Source organism: Macaca mulatta, chromosome 9 (genome assembly GCF_049350105.2).
Source record: "Macaca mulatta isolate MMU2019108-1 chromosome 9, T2T-MMU8v2.0, whole genome shotgun sequence".
Taxonomy (NCBI): domain Eukaryota; kingdom Metazoa; phylum Chordata; class Mammalia; order Primates; family Cercopithecidae; genus Macaca; species Macaca mulatta.
This window is the reverse complement of record NC_133414.1, coordinates 106,227,713-106,242,009: the sequence shown is the minus strand read 5'-3', so window position 1 is coordinate 106,242,009 and position 14,297 is coordinate 106,227,713. Positions and strand designations below refer to the sequence as shown.

General features: G+C 39.0%; 1 protein-coding gene and 1 long non-coding RNA gene across 10 annotated transcripts in view; one reads left to right on the top strand and one right to left on the bottom strand.

Moving 5' to 3' along the window:
- PLCE1 (phospholipase C epsilon 1) overlaps positions 1-14,297 on the bottom strand; it is a 349,678-nt gene that overhangs the window by 39,429 nt on the left and 295,952 nt on the right. For 7 of the 9 annotated variants that reach the window (XM_015147712.3, XM_077946826.1, XM_077946825.1 and 4 more), the window contains 3 exons: positions 11,836-11,965; positions 7,829-7,950; positions 6,796-6,913 (listed from right to left, as the gene is read on the bottom strand). In XM_015147712.3, coding sequence (XP_015003198.3) covers positions 6,796-6,913; positions 7,829-7,950; positions 11,836-11,965 — 370 coding nt within the window. Of the gene's footprint in view, positions 1-6,795; positions 6,914-7,828; positions 7,951-8,898; positions 8,941-11,835; positions 11,966-14,297 lie in introns of all 9 variants that reach the window. The other 2 variants (XM_028826665.2, XM_028826667.2) reach the window with 1 other exon arrangement.
- On the top strand, positions 4,713-12,458 carry LOC144331209 (uncharacterized). The gene is made up of 4 exons (XR_013398179.1): positions 4,713-4,942; positions 8,246-8,345; positions 11,120-11,155; positions 11,412-12,458. It is a non-coding gene; the product is annotated as an uncharacterized LOC144331209 (long non-coding RNA).

Sequence of the window (14,297 nt, the reverse complement as noted above, 5' to 3'; positions counted from 1 at the left end):
AGAACCTTCAACTACCCTGTTGGCTCACTTACCAATAACGACATTTCCAGAAAACTGGGATTACAGGTGTGCACCACTACACCTGGCTAAGTTTTGTATTTTTAGTAGAGACGCATTTCCCCATGTTGTCCAGGCTGATCTCGAACTCCTGACCTCAAGTGATCCACTCGCCATGTTCCAGACGATGTGCTAATCACACTAGATACTTTATTGCTAATTTTTACAGCAATCCTTTAGGTTAGGACTGTTACACCCCTTTTATAGATAGGGAATCCCAGGTGCAGAGCAGCTATCATACATAACTGTTCAAGTCAAGGTCATGGAGAGACAGAGCTGGGATTTAAATCCACACGGTTAGCCTGGTGGCTGCCTCCCTTCCTCAGCTGAGTCTCTAGTTAATTTTAGGGTCTTCCTTTCATCTGTGTTTTCCCTTACGATTGTGAATGAGAAAGCTTATTTTAGATATAGATGTTGGAACATCTGACGTGACTAAAGCTTCAAGATAGAAGTTTGAGCAGAAGCCATCTAGGTATTTAGGAATAAACCAACTCCAGAACCAGATGCAGTGGTGCACACCAGTAGTCCCAGCGACTTGGGAGGCTGAGGCAGGAGAATCACTTGAGCCAGGAGTCTAAGGCCAACCTGGGCAACTTAGCAAGACTCTGTCTCTAAAAAGAAAAAAAAATACTTAAAAAAAAAAGAATAAATTGACTCCAGTGCATATGATGGCATCTTCCTTCAGAAATCCTAATTTGTCTGGAAGCTTTGAAATCAACTCCCTAACTAGACAAGCGATGTACAGTCATTAGCCACAAAACAACATTTAGGTCAATGGACCACGTATATGATGGTGGTCCCATTTAAGATTGTACTGGAGCTGAAAAATTCCTGTCACCTTCTGCTGTCCTAACATGATAGCATAACACATTACTCAAGTGTTTGTGATTAGATTGGTGTAAACAAATCTGCTGCACTGCCAGTCATATAGAAGTCTAGTACATACAATTATGTACAGAACATACTTGATAATAATAAATATGTTACTGGTTTATATATTGACTATACTATACTTTTTATCATTATTTTAGAGTATACTCCTTCTACATTAGTGTGTGTGTATATATATATAAAACAGCCTCAGGCAGGTCCTTCAGGAAGTATTCCAGAAGAAAGCATTGTTATCACAGGAGATGACAGCTCCATGCTTGTTATTGTCCCTGAAGACCTTCAGTAGGACAAGATGTGGAAGTGGAAGACACTGATATTGGTGACTTGACTCTGTGTAGACTGAGGCTTATGTGGGTGCTTGTATCTCAGTTTTTAGTAAAAACGTTTAAAAAGTAAAAAAAAAATAAAATGAAGTAAAAAATTAAAAATAGAGAAAATCTTATAGAATAAAGAAAGAAAATGTCTTTGGCTAGAGTCACAGAATGGAAAAAAAAAAAAAAAAGAAAGAAAGAAAATGGCTGGGTGCGATGGCTCATGCCTGTATTTCCAGTACTTTGGGAGGCCTAGGCAGATCAGTCCAGGAGATCAGCCTGGGCAACATAGTGAGACCCTTGTCTCTTAAAAAAAAAAAAAAAAATTAGCCAGGTATTGGTGGCACGTGCCTGTAGTCCCAGCTACTCAGAAGACTAGAGTGGGAGGATCACTTGAGCCCAGGAGTTCAAGGTTACAGTGAGCCATGATTCCACCACTGCACTCCAGCCTGGATGACAGAGGAAGGCCAGGTCTCTAATTAAAAAAGAAAAATAAAAAAAGAAAGAAAATATTTTTATACAATTATACAATGTGTGTGTGTTTTAAGCTAAGTGTGATTACAAAACAGTCAAAAAGTTAAAAAAATAAAAATTTATAAAATAAAAAGTTACAGTAAGCTAAGGTTAATTTATTTTTGAAGAAAAAATTTTTTATTTATAAATGTAGTGTAACCTAGTGTAGAGTGTTTATAAAGTTGATAGTCATGTACAGTAATGTCCCAAGTCTTCACATTCACTCACCGACCCACCTAGAGCAACTTCCAGGCCTGCAAGCTTCATTCATGATAAGTGCCCTATACAGATGTACCATTTTAAATCTTTCATGTCATAGTTTTACTGTACCTTGTCTTTTTAGGTATGTTTGCATGCACAAATACTTCTCATTGTGTTACACTTACCTACAGTATTCAGTACAGTAACGTGCTGTACAGGCTGGTAGCCTAGGAGCAATCGGCTCCACCATCTAGCCTAGGTGTGTAGTAGGCTACACTGCAGCTTTGTCTAAGTTCACTCTGTGATGTTTCGCAACGACCAAATAATCTAATGAAGCATTTCTCAGAATGTCTCTCTATGATTAAGTGATGCGTTAATGTAAATATAATCAGTGCTAGGCTTTCTTCTGGATGCTTTTCCGGACACATCAGAGGATTCAACATATTGGCACTGCTAAAATCAGGAGAGAAGCTGAGTCTGGGGACAGTCCGAGAGCCACTCAGGGTCACACGGTTACTGCTCCTTCCTGAGTGCCTTGCCTGCCATGCTCTGCAGGGCACAGCTGGGCCTCATCTTACCCAGTCACTGTAGGCCCAAAAAGCTGTCTTCACTGATTTTGCAAGATTTTGGGAGGCACCGAGGGTAATTAAGTTTCAGTGAACAGGGCTACCTCTCAATGGTGTGTTGGTTGATATTCTCCTGAAAGTTCTGTTCCGAGCCCTCTCATTTCCTGAAATGCATCCCTTTGCCCTCCAAGATGTTCCAACCTGCAGCACTACTGTGGATCTGAGTAACCCAGAACAGCCATGGGGGACGGCCAAGGCTCTCTGTGGGGAATGGCAACATTCAGTGCCAGGGACCCACACCCAGCTAGCCCAGAGCTGTCCAAGGCAGCAGGGTTCTACTTTTGTCATTCAAATGGCTTGTTAGCAAACCACTATTTGATGAACAAAGCTTGTCTCTCAGTGCTGAGAAAATGACAGTGTGTATCCAGGGAATGGACTGACATTTGCAAGGCTCTCTCCATGTGGCTCCTTCAGTGTAGGAATAAAAATGAACCCTGGAAGTCACAGAATCTTCCGGACAAGCCTCACCATGGAATCCCTGGGCGCCTGCTCTGTGGGCTGTGTGGTGGATTCAAAGGAGAATGAGGCAAAATCCCCCTCAGAATCAGACTTCCAGATCATCTGGCTCTGCCTGCTCCTGACTTGCCTGCCTTAGAAACCCAGGGACCAGGACCTCCCAGTGCCTTCCAAATGTAAATCCCTGGTAGAGAGGCCTGAGACTGGGTATGTTAATCAAGAGACCTGGGTGATTCTGGAGATTTCAGCCAATGTAGTAAATAAGGATTCTAGTAAACTCCACTTTTGAGTGACAAAGGCTCAAAGAGAAGATTTGCCTTGGCCAAATCACAGAGTGTGGTAGCCAAGAGCCCAGGTCTCGACCCATGATCTTATCTGATGATCTTGTCACCACTGAATAATTTTTCTCTTACAGAGTTGTACTCTTTTAAGCTATGGGTATGTCAAGGTATACAGAGCAGTATAATGGACATTGGAGACTCAGAATGAGAGTGGGAGGGAGGTGAGGGATGAAAAACTACCTGTTGGGTACGACTTACACGACTTGGGTGACAGGTGCACTAAAATCCCAGACTTCATCACTATACAATTCATCCATGTAACCAGAAACTATTTGTACCACTAAAGCTGTGAAAATAAAAAAACTCAAAATAAAAGAACAAGGTTGTACTCCTAACTGTGGAACAATTGTGTATCTAGGAAGTACCCAAAAATACGCCCATAAATGAAGGAGCTCCAGAAAGGAGATGTCACAATGAGTTGAGAAGTCTCAGATACTTTACAAGGACCCTGTCCTTGGAATTTGGAACGGGGCCAAGGGGAGAAGGCAGGCCAGGCAAGGTTGAGAGCACTCTGAGCAACGGCCTGGCACTAGAAAGACGGCAGTGTAGCTAGGTCCCTGAGGAGAGCAGGGGATGCAGGGGAGCTTGTGGGAAGATATTGGAAACTAGGTAGGTGGGGTCATAAAATAAAAATACCATATCCTTTTTTTTTCCTATTAGAAGGAGAAAAAAAAACCCAGGACAATAGAAGTACTAAATGCAACTGAGAAACAAACCCTAAGAGAAAGCAGGTCAAAAAAACTCAACTACTTCCATAGTGTGGTGCAAAGAGCAGTCCTGGGAGCTGCCAGGAGATCTGGCTCTTGCCCTGCCACTGAACTAGCTTCTGATGGTAGGAAAGTTCCTTCCTTTCTGTGGGCCTCATACCACATGATTGTTGAGTGCCTCATTGCAATGAAGGGTTTTTTTTTTTTTTTTTGCATATGGTTTGTAAGAAGGGACTTAGGATGACGAAAGGTGACATATGCTGAAATTGATAATGTAGCAAAATTAAAATGAATGGCATAGCAACATGAGCAATTTATTTTCCTCATGTGCATCAAACACATGATTATGACAAGAAATATTTAGAAGGTATTATAACAATAATTCTGGCAATCCAATTTAGCTATTTTGAGACAGGAAATAAAATTGGGGAAAAAATGTAAAAAATTTCATTTTTCTAAAGAAAACGAAAATACACTATACCTATGAAGAAATGTACGCTATGTGAACACTTTTAAAAAATAACATACTTGGAATTTTTAAAATAAGCCGAACAACCACATGCTTAGAAGCTCTACCAAATGACCTCTTGGTCCTTCCACGATTCTCTACTGGCACAGAGACTTTGTCTTCCACACTGACTTCAAATATCTTTGGGAATCTGTGCTCCTTATTTACTCAGTGCTTGAGAAGAACAGACAAAGCCAGTGGAAGGGTCCGAGTGTGGCATTCGCTGCATTTATAAAGAATAAGAGCTGCAGTGGGTATGATTCTTGAACAGAGTGGCGCTCATCCTTGTTCCTGCAATGAAGGACGTGCCAGCCTCCAGGCTCTTTGACAGGTAAAGGGTTTTACTCCATCAGAAAAAGATTTTTGCCAGTTGCAAATAATGGTAATATTGTACTTATATGCCACGAGGTCATGGTCTGTGAAATTAAACTTAAATGACCAGGTTCCTGCATTTCTTTGAAATCTTTGCTGGCCACTTATTGATTCATATCCTCCTCAACAGGATTTACTAGCAGACAGGCAGTAGCAGCTGCCAACAGTCTAAAAACAGTTTATAGGAGAAAACTTACAATTAAAATGATTTTAAAATCATGACATATATGATTTTTTATATCATTAAATAATATGACGTTTTTTACTCTGGTGTGTGAAAAGGTCACTCACTATTACCTAACTGTGATTTAAAAAATTTAATTATTATTATTTTTTAGAGATGAGATCTTGCTATATGTGTTGCCCAGGCTGGACTTGAACTCCTAGACTCAAGCATTTCTCCTGCTCAGCCTCCCTGTTAGCTGGGACTACAGGCCCGCACCACCACACCCAGTTTACCTAACTTAAATAGCCCAATGCCTCTGGCCCATTTGTCAGGCACAGTGTGAGACTGGGTGCTTAAGATATGCTCTGGGAGGCACCTGAGTTCAGCCCATCTTGAAAAGATGAGGGCAAGTCTATATACCCTGTTTACTAACATTTAGACTGATCCTCCTATCTCAGCCACTTTCCTGTTCTCAGAAATTTTATTCCAGAGGATCCTTTTTCCTAGTATGAGGAGATGAATTTTTCTGAGTTCCATGTACTTATGGACTTTCTTGTTTGTCTTCCACCCCCTGGTGCCCCATTTGTGGGACACATAATTGAGTATGCTCATTGAAAACAGCTGGAAACAAGAGAAGCCAGGCAGTATAACAGGTAAGGGCAGGACTTTGGAGACAGATAGGCTTCAGAGCCGTAGGTGTACCATTCATTAATTGAAAAGGACACTGTTTTTGGAAAGTGGTTCATCAGCCTAAGTCCACTGTATTTCTAAAAACGGTCAGTTGGGGGAAATCTCTTCTTCCACTTCAACCCCATCCTTGGTCCTTGTGGTTTGGGTGGGGCCTTGCTACCCAGTTCAGAGTGGAGCATGTGACATGGGCTCCAGACTATCAGAGCACTGCATCCCCCTGGCGACAGTGATTGGTTAAGGCTTGGGTAAAGGACCCAATGAGAAACAATGACACTTCTGCGGGAAGTTCTGGAAGAGACTCTTACACTGAAGCTGAAACTGAAGCATGTAGTGCTAGCCTGCTGTAGTCGTCTTGCAACCAGAAGGGAATAAAGGCGAGAAAGCCAACATGATGGAGGAGGAATGAGAAATGAGGAGAGAGAAAGCATGTGACTTGGTTAAGCATTACCTGAAACCTGTGTGTCTTCATTTTTAAGTACATGAGTCAATTAAGTTCCCTTTGCCACTTTCAAACCAAAGAATCTTGGCTGATATGCTCTGAAATTTGGGGCAAATTACTTCATCTCTCTCAGACTTTATTTTAAAATGGAGATAATACTGCCTACCTTGTAGAATCATTATGAACAGTAAAGGAGATGTATGTAAACAGCACAAATCCTAGTACTTAAGTATTTAATACATTTTAGCAATGAGAAATTATGAGTATTATTATTTTTATAATTATTAACTATTATAAAAAGACATTGTGTGACCTGGAAAATGAATATTTTATGGTATTTTTCTTCATGAGCATCAAGGCAAATTATAATAATAAAGATATTTAGGAGGTATTATAACAATGATTTCAGCAACACAATTTAGTTATTTTGAGAGTGTTCACAATGCCAATTAAATAAATGGCATGTTTTTAACATTTGGTATCTTTAAATGTTATAGATGATATTGCCTTATCTTACCTGGAAATTTTACTGCTTGACAATAGATTACAAGGTCAGAAAGCTCTGGTGCAATCTGTCTGCTTTCCTTTTTATTCTGATCAAGATAAAATTCTTCTCCCAGTTCCATATCATAAACCTGGTAAGGGAAAAATGATACCATTTTACATGGAAGGTATATGCCACTCACCTCTGAGTTCCCAAAGCTCTTTTATCTGTCCTCCTCTGGTGTTATTACTGTATTTCCCCTTGCATGGTAATTATCCATACACATGTCTCAACAGCTTTCCTAGAGTAAAAGCTTTCTGAGGGCAGGAAGTGAGTCTAATTCATCCCTCAGTGCATGGTCCACTGTCTTACATGTGGAATGGTCAATAAATCTTTGTTAAATAGAGGATTGACTATGTATCTTCTGTGGCTCAAATTTTTGACATATAATTCCATTGTCCAACAATGTCACTGCAACTGCATCTAAAGATTTGCTCAGAATCTATAAACCGTGAGGCACTTGAGGGTAGGATCTGGGTATCACATTTATCTTTCTATTCTCAGTGTCATTCCTCTGCTGTCTGGCCCCTGTTTATCTTCTTGGTCATCCCAAATGCCTTTAACACTTCTTGCAATTCCCTGGACATACCTGGCTGTCCTCTTGGCCTGAATGTTCTGTTTTTGTCTGTTTAGCCAAATCTTCCTTCTCAAACCTCATATTCCCTTAGAGCCTGTCCTTGATTCTCTGATAACACAGTATAATCACTGCTCTATGCACTAATCTTCAGCAAAGTTGACATGTCTGCCTCCATCACTAAACCACCTCCTGTGCCGCTTCAGTACCTGCCACACATACACCATCAGTAGGTACTGGCTGGATGAATCAATGACTAACTTTCCATAAATGGAAGGTGGGTGTCTCTTAATACCACCAAGTGAACTTTGGCATCTAAGGGAAAGTGAGGGGAAAGGTGAAAGGGAGGGATAGGGAGGAAGTGGATCCCATCTGAAACTGACAAGAGTACCACATGGTCCAAGTGTCATTTAACAGAAACCATTCACCCACCTTTCCTTTGTTGCAAGCAGAGTTATCTGCCTTCTTTATCCTCTTGGGGATTTCTTCACTATACTCAAACTGAAGCTTGTCACTACATGATTTATTTTCAGGTCTGTCTTCCAGAATGTTGTCTGAAAATAAGTTAGCAGGCTTCAGTGAAAAAGAACCAATGCTTCACTTAAGAGCTACATGTGCATCATGTGAGGACATCCAGATACTTGTACTTATCTATAAGAATGAGGCTCTAACTATATAGTATGTTAACAAAATGATGGCTTGAAGCCTAACTGTAAAAATTGGGTTGATGCAGTTATTTTCAATTTAATTGATTTATTTACCAGTAGTTTTTGTCGCTTATAATTTAAATGATTCAAAATAATCTGGCATATTGACATAATCTAAATGAAGATGCCAATTTTCATACAGATAATTGGAACTATGCAAATATTATGGAAGATATCCCATGTCAAGAAGCTGACAGCACACACGTTTGGGAAGGATTTAGTGGCTGAAGCACTTCTAGAAGGTACATACATGATTTAATCACTGTCACTTTGAAATGAAGCTATTTACTTCTTTTACCTTGAGAAATGCCAAAACCTGGGGGGAAAGACTTATTATTGGGTGTAGTGCAAAGTTTTTACAATTATAATTAAAAAGCAAAGTTTTCATGATTGTTATTAATTTACTAAGTGATAATCATAACAGAAAATAAAAGATATCTAAATATCATATCATGAGATATAATCTTATATTTTGCTCTGTTTTTGCTTTTCTACTCGGAATGACTCTAAGGGTATTAGAGGTGTATCGTGATGATGACTTTTTAAAATGAAAAACAAGAAAGCTAATTTCTCACTAAGATTTAGTATCGCATCATCAGAGCACAAATGATTAGACCAAAAGGACCTTATACCAAATCAGGGCCATGCAGGCTGACAAGAAGTAAATGAGATAAATCATTGCATTACATTTGTATTCACGGAATTATCACAATGTCATGCTAACCGGGCCCAAGAAATTGGAAACAGAATGCTGACGTCCATGCAGTTAAAATGCCCCGTTCAAATGGCATTTACCTTCCTGACCGTTAGGAGCAGGGGAGGCAGTAAGGACATCTGCTACAGAAAAACAGAATCAGAAAGGGGTAAAGGAAGGAGAAAATTAAGACAAACACCAGATAAATTAAACAAAGGTATGAAGCAAAGCACAAATAACAGCAGCTTAGATTATAAATAAATGAAACAAGAAATGCTCTATAGATTTAATATTTTGACTGTTGAACGATGCAAGGACTAGCAGTAAACGAAATGTAAACATTACTAATGTGAATCATGCCAAGGCTGACACATTCATGTTACATATTTTCAGTTACTGACTATTGTAATATTCCCAATATGACTTCATTTCAAACGTACAGAAACAGATTAATTTCTTGGAATTGTGCTGTCATTGTCATAGAATATGCCTATGTTAAGTCATAAATTCAAATTTGTCTGCAGTGTATGTTCAAAACTAGACACAAGGTAAACGACAAGGTTGGGAAAAAGTATTAAGAATTTATTACCCAAAAGGCAGAGTTACAATTTCTCAAATAAATAACTCTCGTTTGCAACTTCCTTAGGGTTTACTTGCAATAATTCTGTGGCTAGGCATTATCTCATTTTTATAGCCCAAATGGTGTTAGATTAATTCCTTTATTTAATCGGCATGAAAACCAAGGAGAAGAGATGCCACAGAGATAAACTGGGCACCCTGACTTTAGAGATGGGTTCCTAATCTAGGATGCCTATGAGGGTCTCAGGAAACTTGTGAAACTCTTGCAGTTGTGCAGAATTTTGAGAGCACGTTTTATTTTTCAAAGGTGACAGCTCTCATCTGATTCTCAAAAGGACACATTATTACAAGAAGCTAGGAAACCTTTGAGGCCCCCTAACAGGCTGGTAATGGTGCTTCCCACAGCAGGTAGATTTCTGTTCTCTATCCCTGCTGGAGAAAGTGGAGATGGTCACAACAATAATCAAAGGCATATGGCTAGTAAGGCATTTAATAGTCACATATGGAAGCCTTAATTGGACAAGCTTCAACAAGCAGAACTACAAGGCCTGCATAAGTCACAGCATAACTACAAGGCCTGTTTGAGAATCATCCAGTCAGAGGGATCTTTCAGTGAAGGGGGAAATACTCATGTAGTGGTAGTGGGCTTAAGCGGTCATACATTATAGATGTTAGTGCTGGAAGTAGAGGAAGAACATCACCAAACACTTCGCAGAACCTTTTCATTACGTATCTGAGGCAACTAAGGCCTAAAGTGGTGAAGACATTGCCCCAGGTCTCACAGTCTATTGGAACAGAGCCTTGCGTGGTCCCCTTTTCCAATGACACCCCACCTTTGTATATGTGGATTGTTAAAAATGCACGTAACTTATCTTAGAAATTCAGTGGTATAGGACTAAATTTTACTGTCCCAAATGAAAATAAATCAGAAAATCCTTCTCTTACCTGTTCATTTTGTTATTTGCAAATCAAAACCATCTATAATAATTTTTTGTTATTTCTTTATGTGAAATCTACAGTATAATAATTTCTAAAAAGTCTTTTCCTTCCCTGTTCTCAGAAGTACAGAAAAACCACAGGAGCAATTTATGAAAGAGCAAATTTGTTTTCTAGTGGACTAACTACTTATAGGGGCATATGACATCTGGATTAGTTGATTTCTTAAGTGTGCTTTTCATTTCATATCTGAATCAATTTGTTCTTCTATGGGGCATTACTGCAACTGTAATGGGGAAGAAATCCATGGGGAAGAATAAGTTAATAAAAAAAATTCACATTCCCATGACTTTGCAGATAAATTGTCTTGACTCCTTTTAATTTTTTTTTCTCTTACTATCTGATGAGATATGTCCCTCATATTAGCTCATGGGGTTTCAGGTGTAGCAAACTGGCTTTTAATTGGTGGTATGGAGCAATCAACTATTACTAAGGACAAATACTAAATGATGTAGTTTGGTATTATATTTGGGGGCAGACAGACACTGCAGCATAACCAGTGATGGAGGCTCACAAAACTGAACTATGATTGGAGACAATTCAAATTTCTGCTGAGGCGTAGATATTTGGAGGAGGCTCAGTTGTCTTAATGCTTGAGACGACTTAATGGTAAATGGTTTCTGGTCTGGGCATATCTGCATATTTAGCAAAACAATTATTCTACATAGAAACAATATATTCTACTATATAATGTTTACAGAAATAGGAACCTTGGCATTTTCTTATTATTATATTGTTGTCTTTCAGACATCACCAAAATGAAACAGTCTACTATCAGCAAAGGTACCTGAGTAAACATTCTGCAATCTCTAACAAATGTTTAACACAAATGAAACACACTGAAAACCTAATTCTCATGTGAGAAGAATCCTTCGCTAGTAATCTGTAGTTAACATCAATTCATGTGGCTTTTTTGTATTGTGTCATTAGTATTACCCATGTTTTTTCTCTTTGGTTGGGCCAGAAGGAAAGATCTTGTTGGCTTAGTGGTACGAAAACGGAGGGAGGGGACATGAGGCTCCTTTCTTTTCCCTGCTAGAATGCCAGAGCAAGAGTGTGAAAGGAACGGAGAGCACAGAGCCGTGATGCTGCCCCCTGCTGATGGTGCAGGAGAAAGGATGCAGCCTCAGTCTACGATTCCCGCCAAAAGTACCAGACACACTAGAAGCTAAAGGGTGAAAATAGGGTTACTCTGCTGCAATTCCATCTCTTCCTTTAGAAACTTGTCATAGGAATGACTCCCTGTAACTTCCCCACCTGCCTCTTCTTTCCTTAAGTGGTAGCTAACAGAATCCCCTTTCTTCCTCAGTCCTTGCTAAGTGACTGAATTCAGAAACTCCTGTACAGTATTACAACCATCTGTAGTATTGGTCTTTGGAGCTCTAGACTTATTTTAGAAAGAAAAAGGTGGAAAATCATCCAAGAATTTTCCTGCGCACAGCAGAGGGATCTGTTTCTCTTACCATCAGAAAGGGATTCATAGTCATAATCATATTCGTCCTCCTCATCTTCCTCTTCCTCATTATTGGCAGGTGGGGGGTTGGCATTCCCACCATTATAAGCCTGCGCTTGCATAGATGCTAACTGATGAGCCTGTAAAATAGCAATAATTGTAAACTGCAGATGCCAAGCTACTGAATTCATTTATAACCTTCAAAACTACCCCTGATGTTTAACACAATCATTAAAAGTAGCTTAACCTATTTTGATACATTTGGGAGAGGAGGAAAAACATCTAGATTCACTTGAAACACAATGTCAACACTTGGGTGAACTTCAGCATTCCTGCAGGAAGAGTCCTGGAGCTTTTATACACAATCTCCAGAAGACCGTGTGCGGTGCTCAGCTAGCCAGGTTCCCGGGACAACCCCTCCAAGATAAAGTTTTGGTGATTCGGAGAACCAGCACCAATCCCAAATGACTGAAGAAGTGAGTCACCCATCAGTTTTTCAAAAGTATGTCTCTGTTAAGAAACCATTTTTTCCCCTTCTTAAAATAATATCTACAGGCCCCTGACCTTGAGAACAATGTTAGAATCCCTGTGGACAAAGAGGCCAAAAGAATTGTTGTTGGTTTAAATAAAATTTTTTTCAAAAGGCTTTCTGAACCGTAAATCAGATTAACAAAACAGGCCTAGAAACTTTAGGAAACTTGATGTGTGCAGCCAGGGAGGTCACATACTCCACGTTTACTGGAATTACTGTGAAGTGATAAGCATCAGTACAGGTCTGGGAACCAACCTAGCTTAAGAAAATCATCTGAAATATAGGAAATGTTACTTGCATGAACTAAATGCAGGAAACAACCTAGAAGTTCAACAATAGAGGAACGGGGTCAGTAAGCAGTGGTTGTCTGCTGGAGAGAAAGACATGAAAAAATAATTGTTATATATTTATTGAACAAAGGAATTGAACAAATTCTTTTGTTCAACAAATTCTTTTATTCAATATTTATGCATTGATTATATAGAATATTGTATATGCACACATACATATACAATTCTGCATATGTGTGCATACATGTGTGTTAACATATACTCTATATAATGTATGTGTGTGCATACAGAAAATAGCTATTCATGTAAATATATATACTAAATATACACATAATTCTGTATTCTTTGTTTTATGTATTTAAAGTACAATTATATAAAATGACAGTCATAAAGTGCTAGATATTAAATGTTAATACGGCAGGGGTTCTTCACTTGTTTTTGTGTCACAGACTTCTCTGGTTGTCTGGTGAGATAGGATCCCTTCTCGGAATGATGTTTTAAATGTATAAAATGAAACGGTTACAAAGGAAATACTGTTGAATACAGTGATCACATGTTATAGGAACAAATTTGTGCTATTAGAATATATGTGTTTTTTTATTAACACAGTAGAAAGCATAGTAGTAGGTTAAGTAACATTTTTGAAAATATAAATTGAGCATAAATAATTCTTGGAGATATTAGCGACAACTGTGAAGTATAATGAAAAAGTTGCCATTTCGATTGGTGACAATAGGTATTGTCTATATTACTGTAGTTTATTCCCACATTTATAATCAGAGGAAATGCTAAATTTCAGCTAGAGGTTAGTGAAAATAAAGATGTATTTTTTTCCATTTATATTTATAGACTCCCTAAATTCCATTTGTGGATATTACCAAGGTTAAGAACTTGTGTAATATAGTTGTGTTTGACCCTGGAATTATGTATGTTTTAAAATAATTCTCTAGTCCCTAAATTTTTGAAATGTGGGTATATTACCTTTATAATGAATATGTATACATAAGGAAGATACAATTTAGGCTGTGTCCATATCCATATGAAATGTATTACAAAGCAGTCCATTCCAGATAACTGGATATTGTCTAGGCTGAGATTTCTCAAAGTGGGTTTTATGGAGTTCTGTGCGTATTATTAGGTGTTATGGAAAAACTGACAATTACAGGAACCGCAAAATACATTGAATGCCTGGAAACAGCAGCTTAACCAAACCTGAACACATTCCTACTACAGGGTTTCACACAGCCTTCATTTAATACGCTAAAGGGCATCACGAGTCTTCAAAGATCTCCAGTGCATCTTCAAAGATCTCCAGTGAAATCAGTCTCAAATAAACATTTTCCATGCTTACTTAACCAGGGAATTTCTTTTCCCCCGTCTTTCTCTTCTCAGAGTCTCTCATAGGATTAGTGTTCTTCAAAACTTTGGGAAATCTGTTGTAGGCACAAGTGAGCCACAAATGCAGGTCTCTTTATTGCTGATAAGAGAAGGGCCTTGACTTAGTGAGCACTCAAGGTAGCGCCAAGTCATGGGAATGATGAGGCCAAGGGCTGGACAGACCCACTGGCAGGGAAACGTGAGTACTGTATGGGAGAAGGACACCACTCAAAGAACCACGAATAGCAGTGTCTGAAAGTAGAGTGCCAAGGC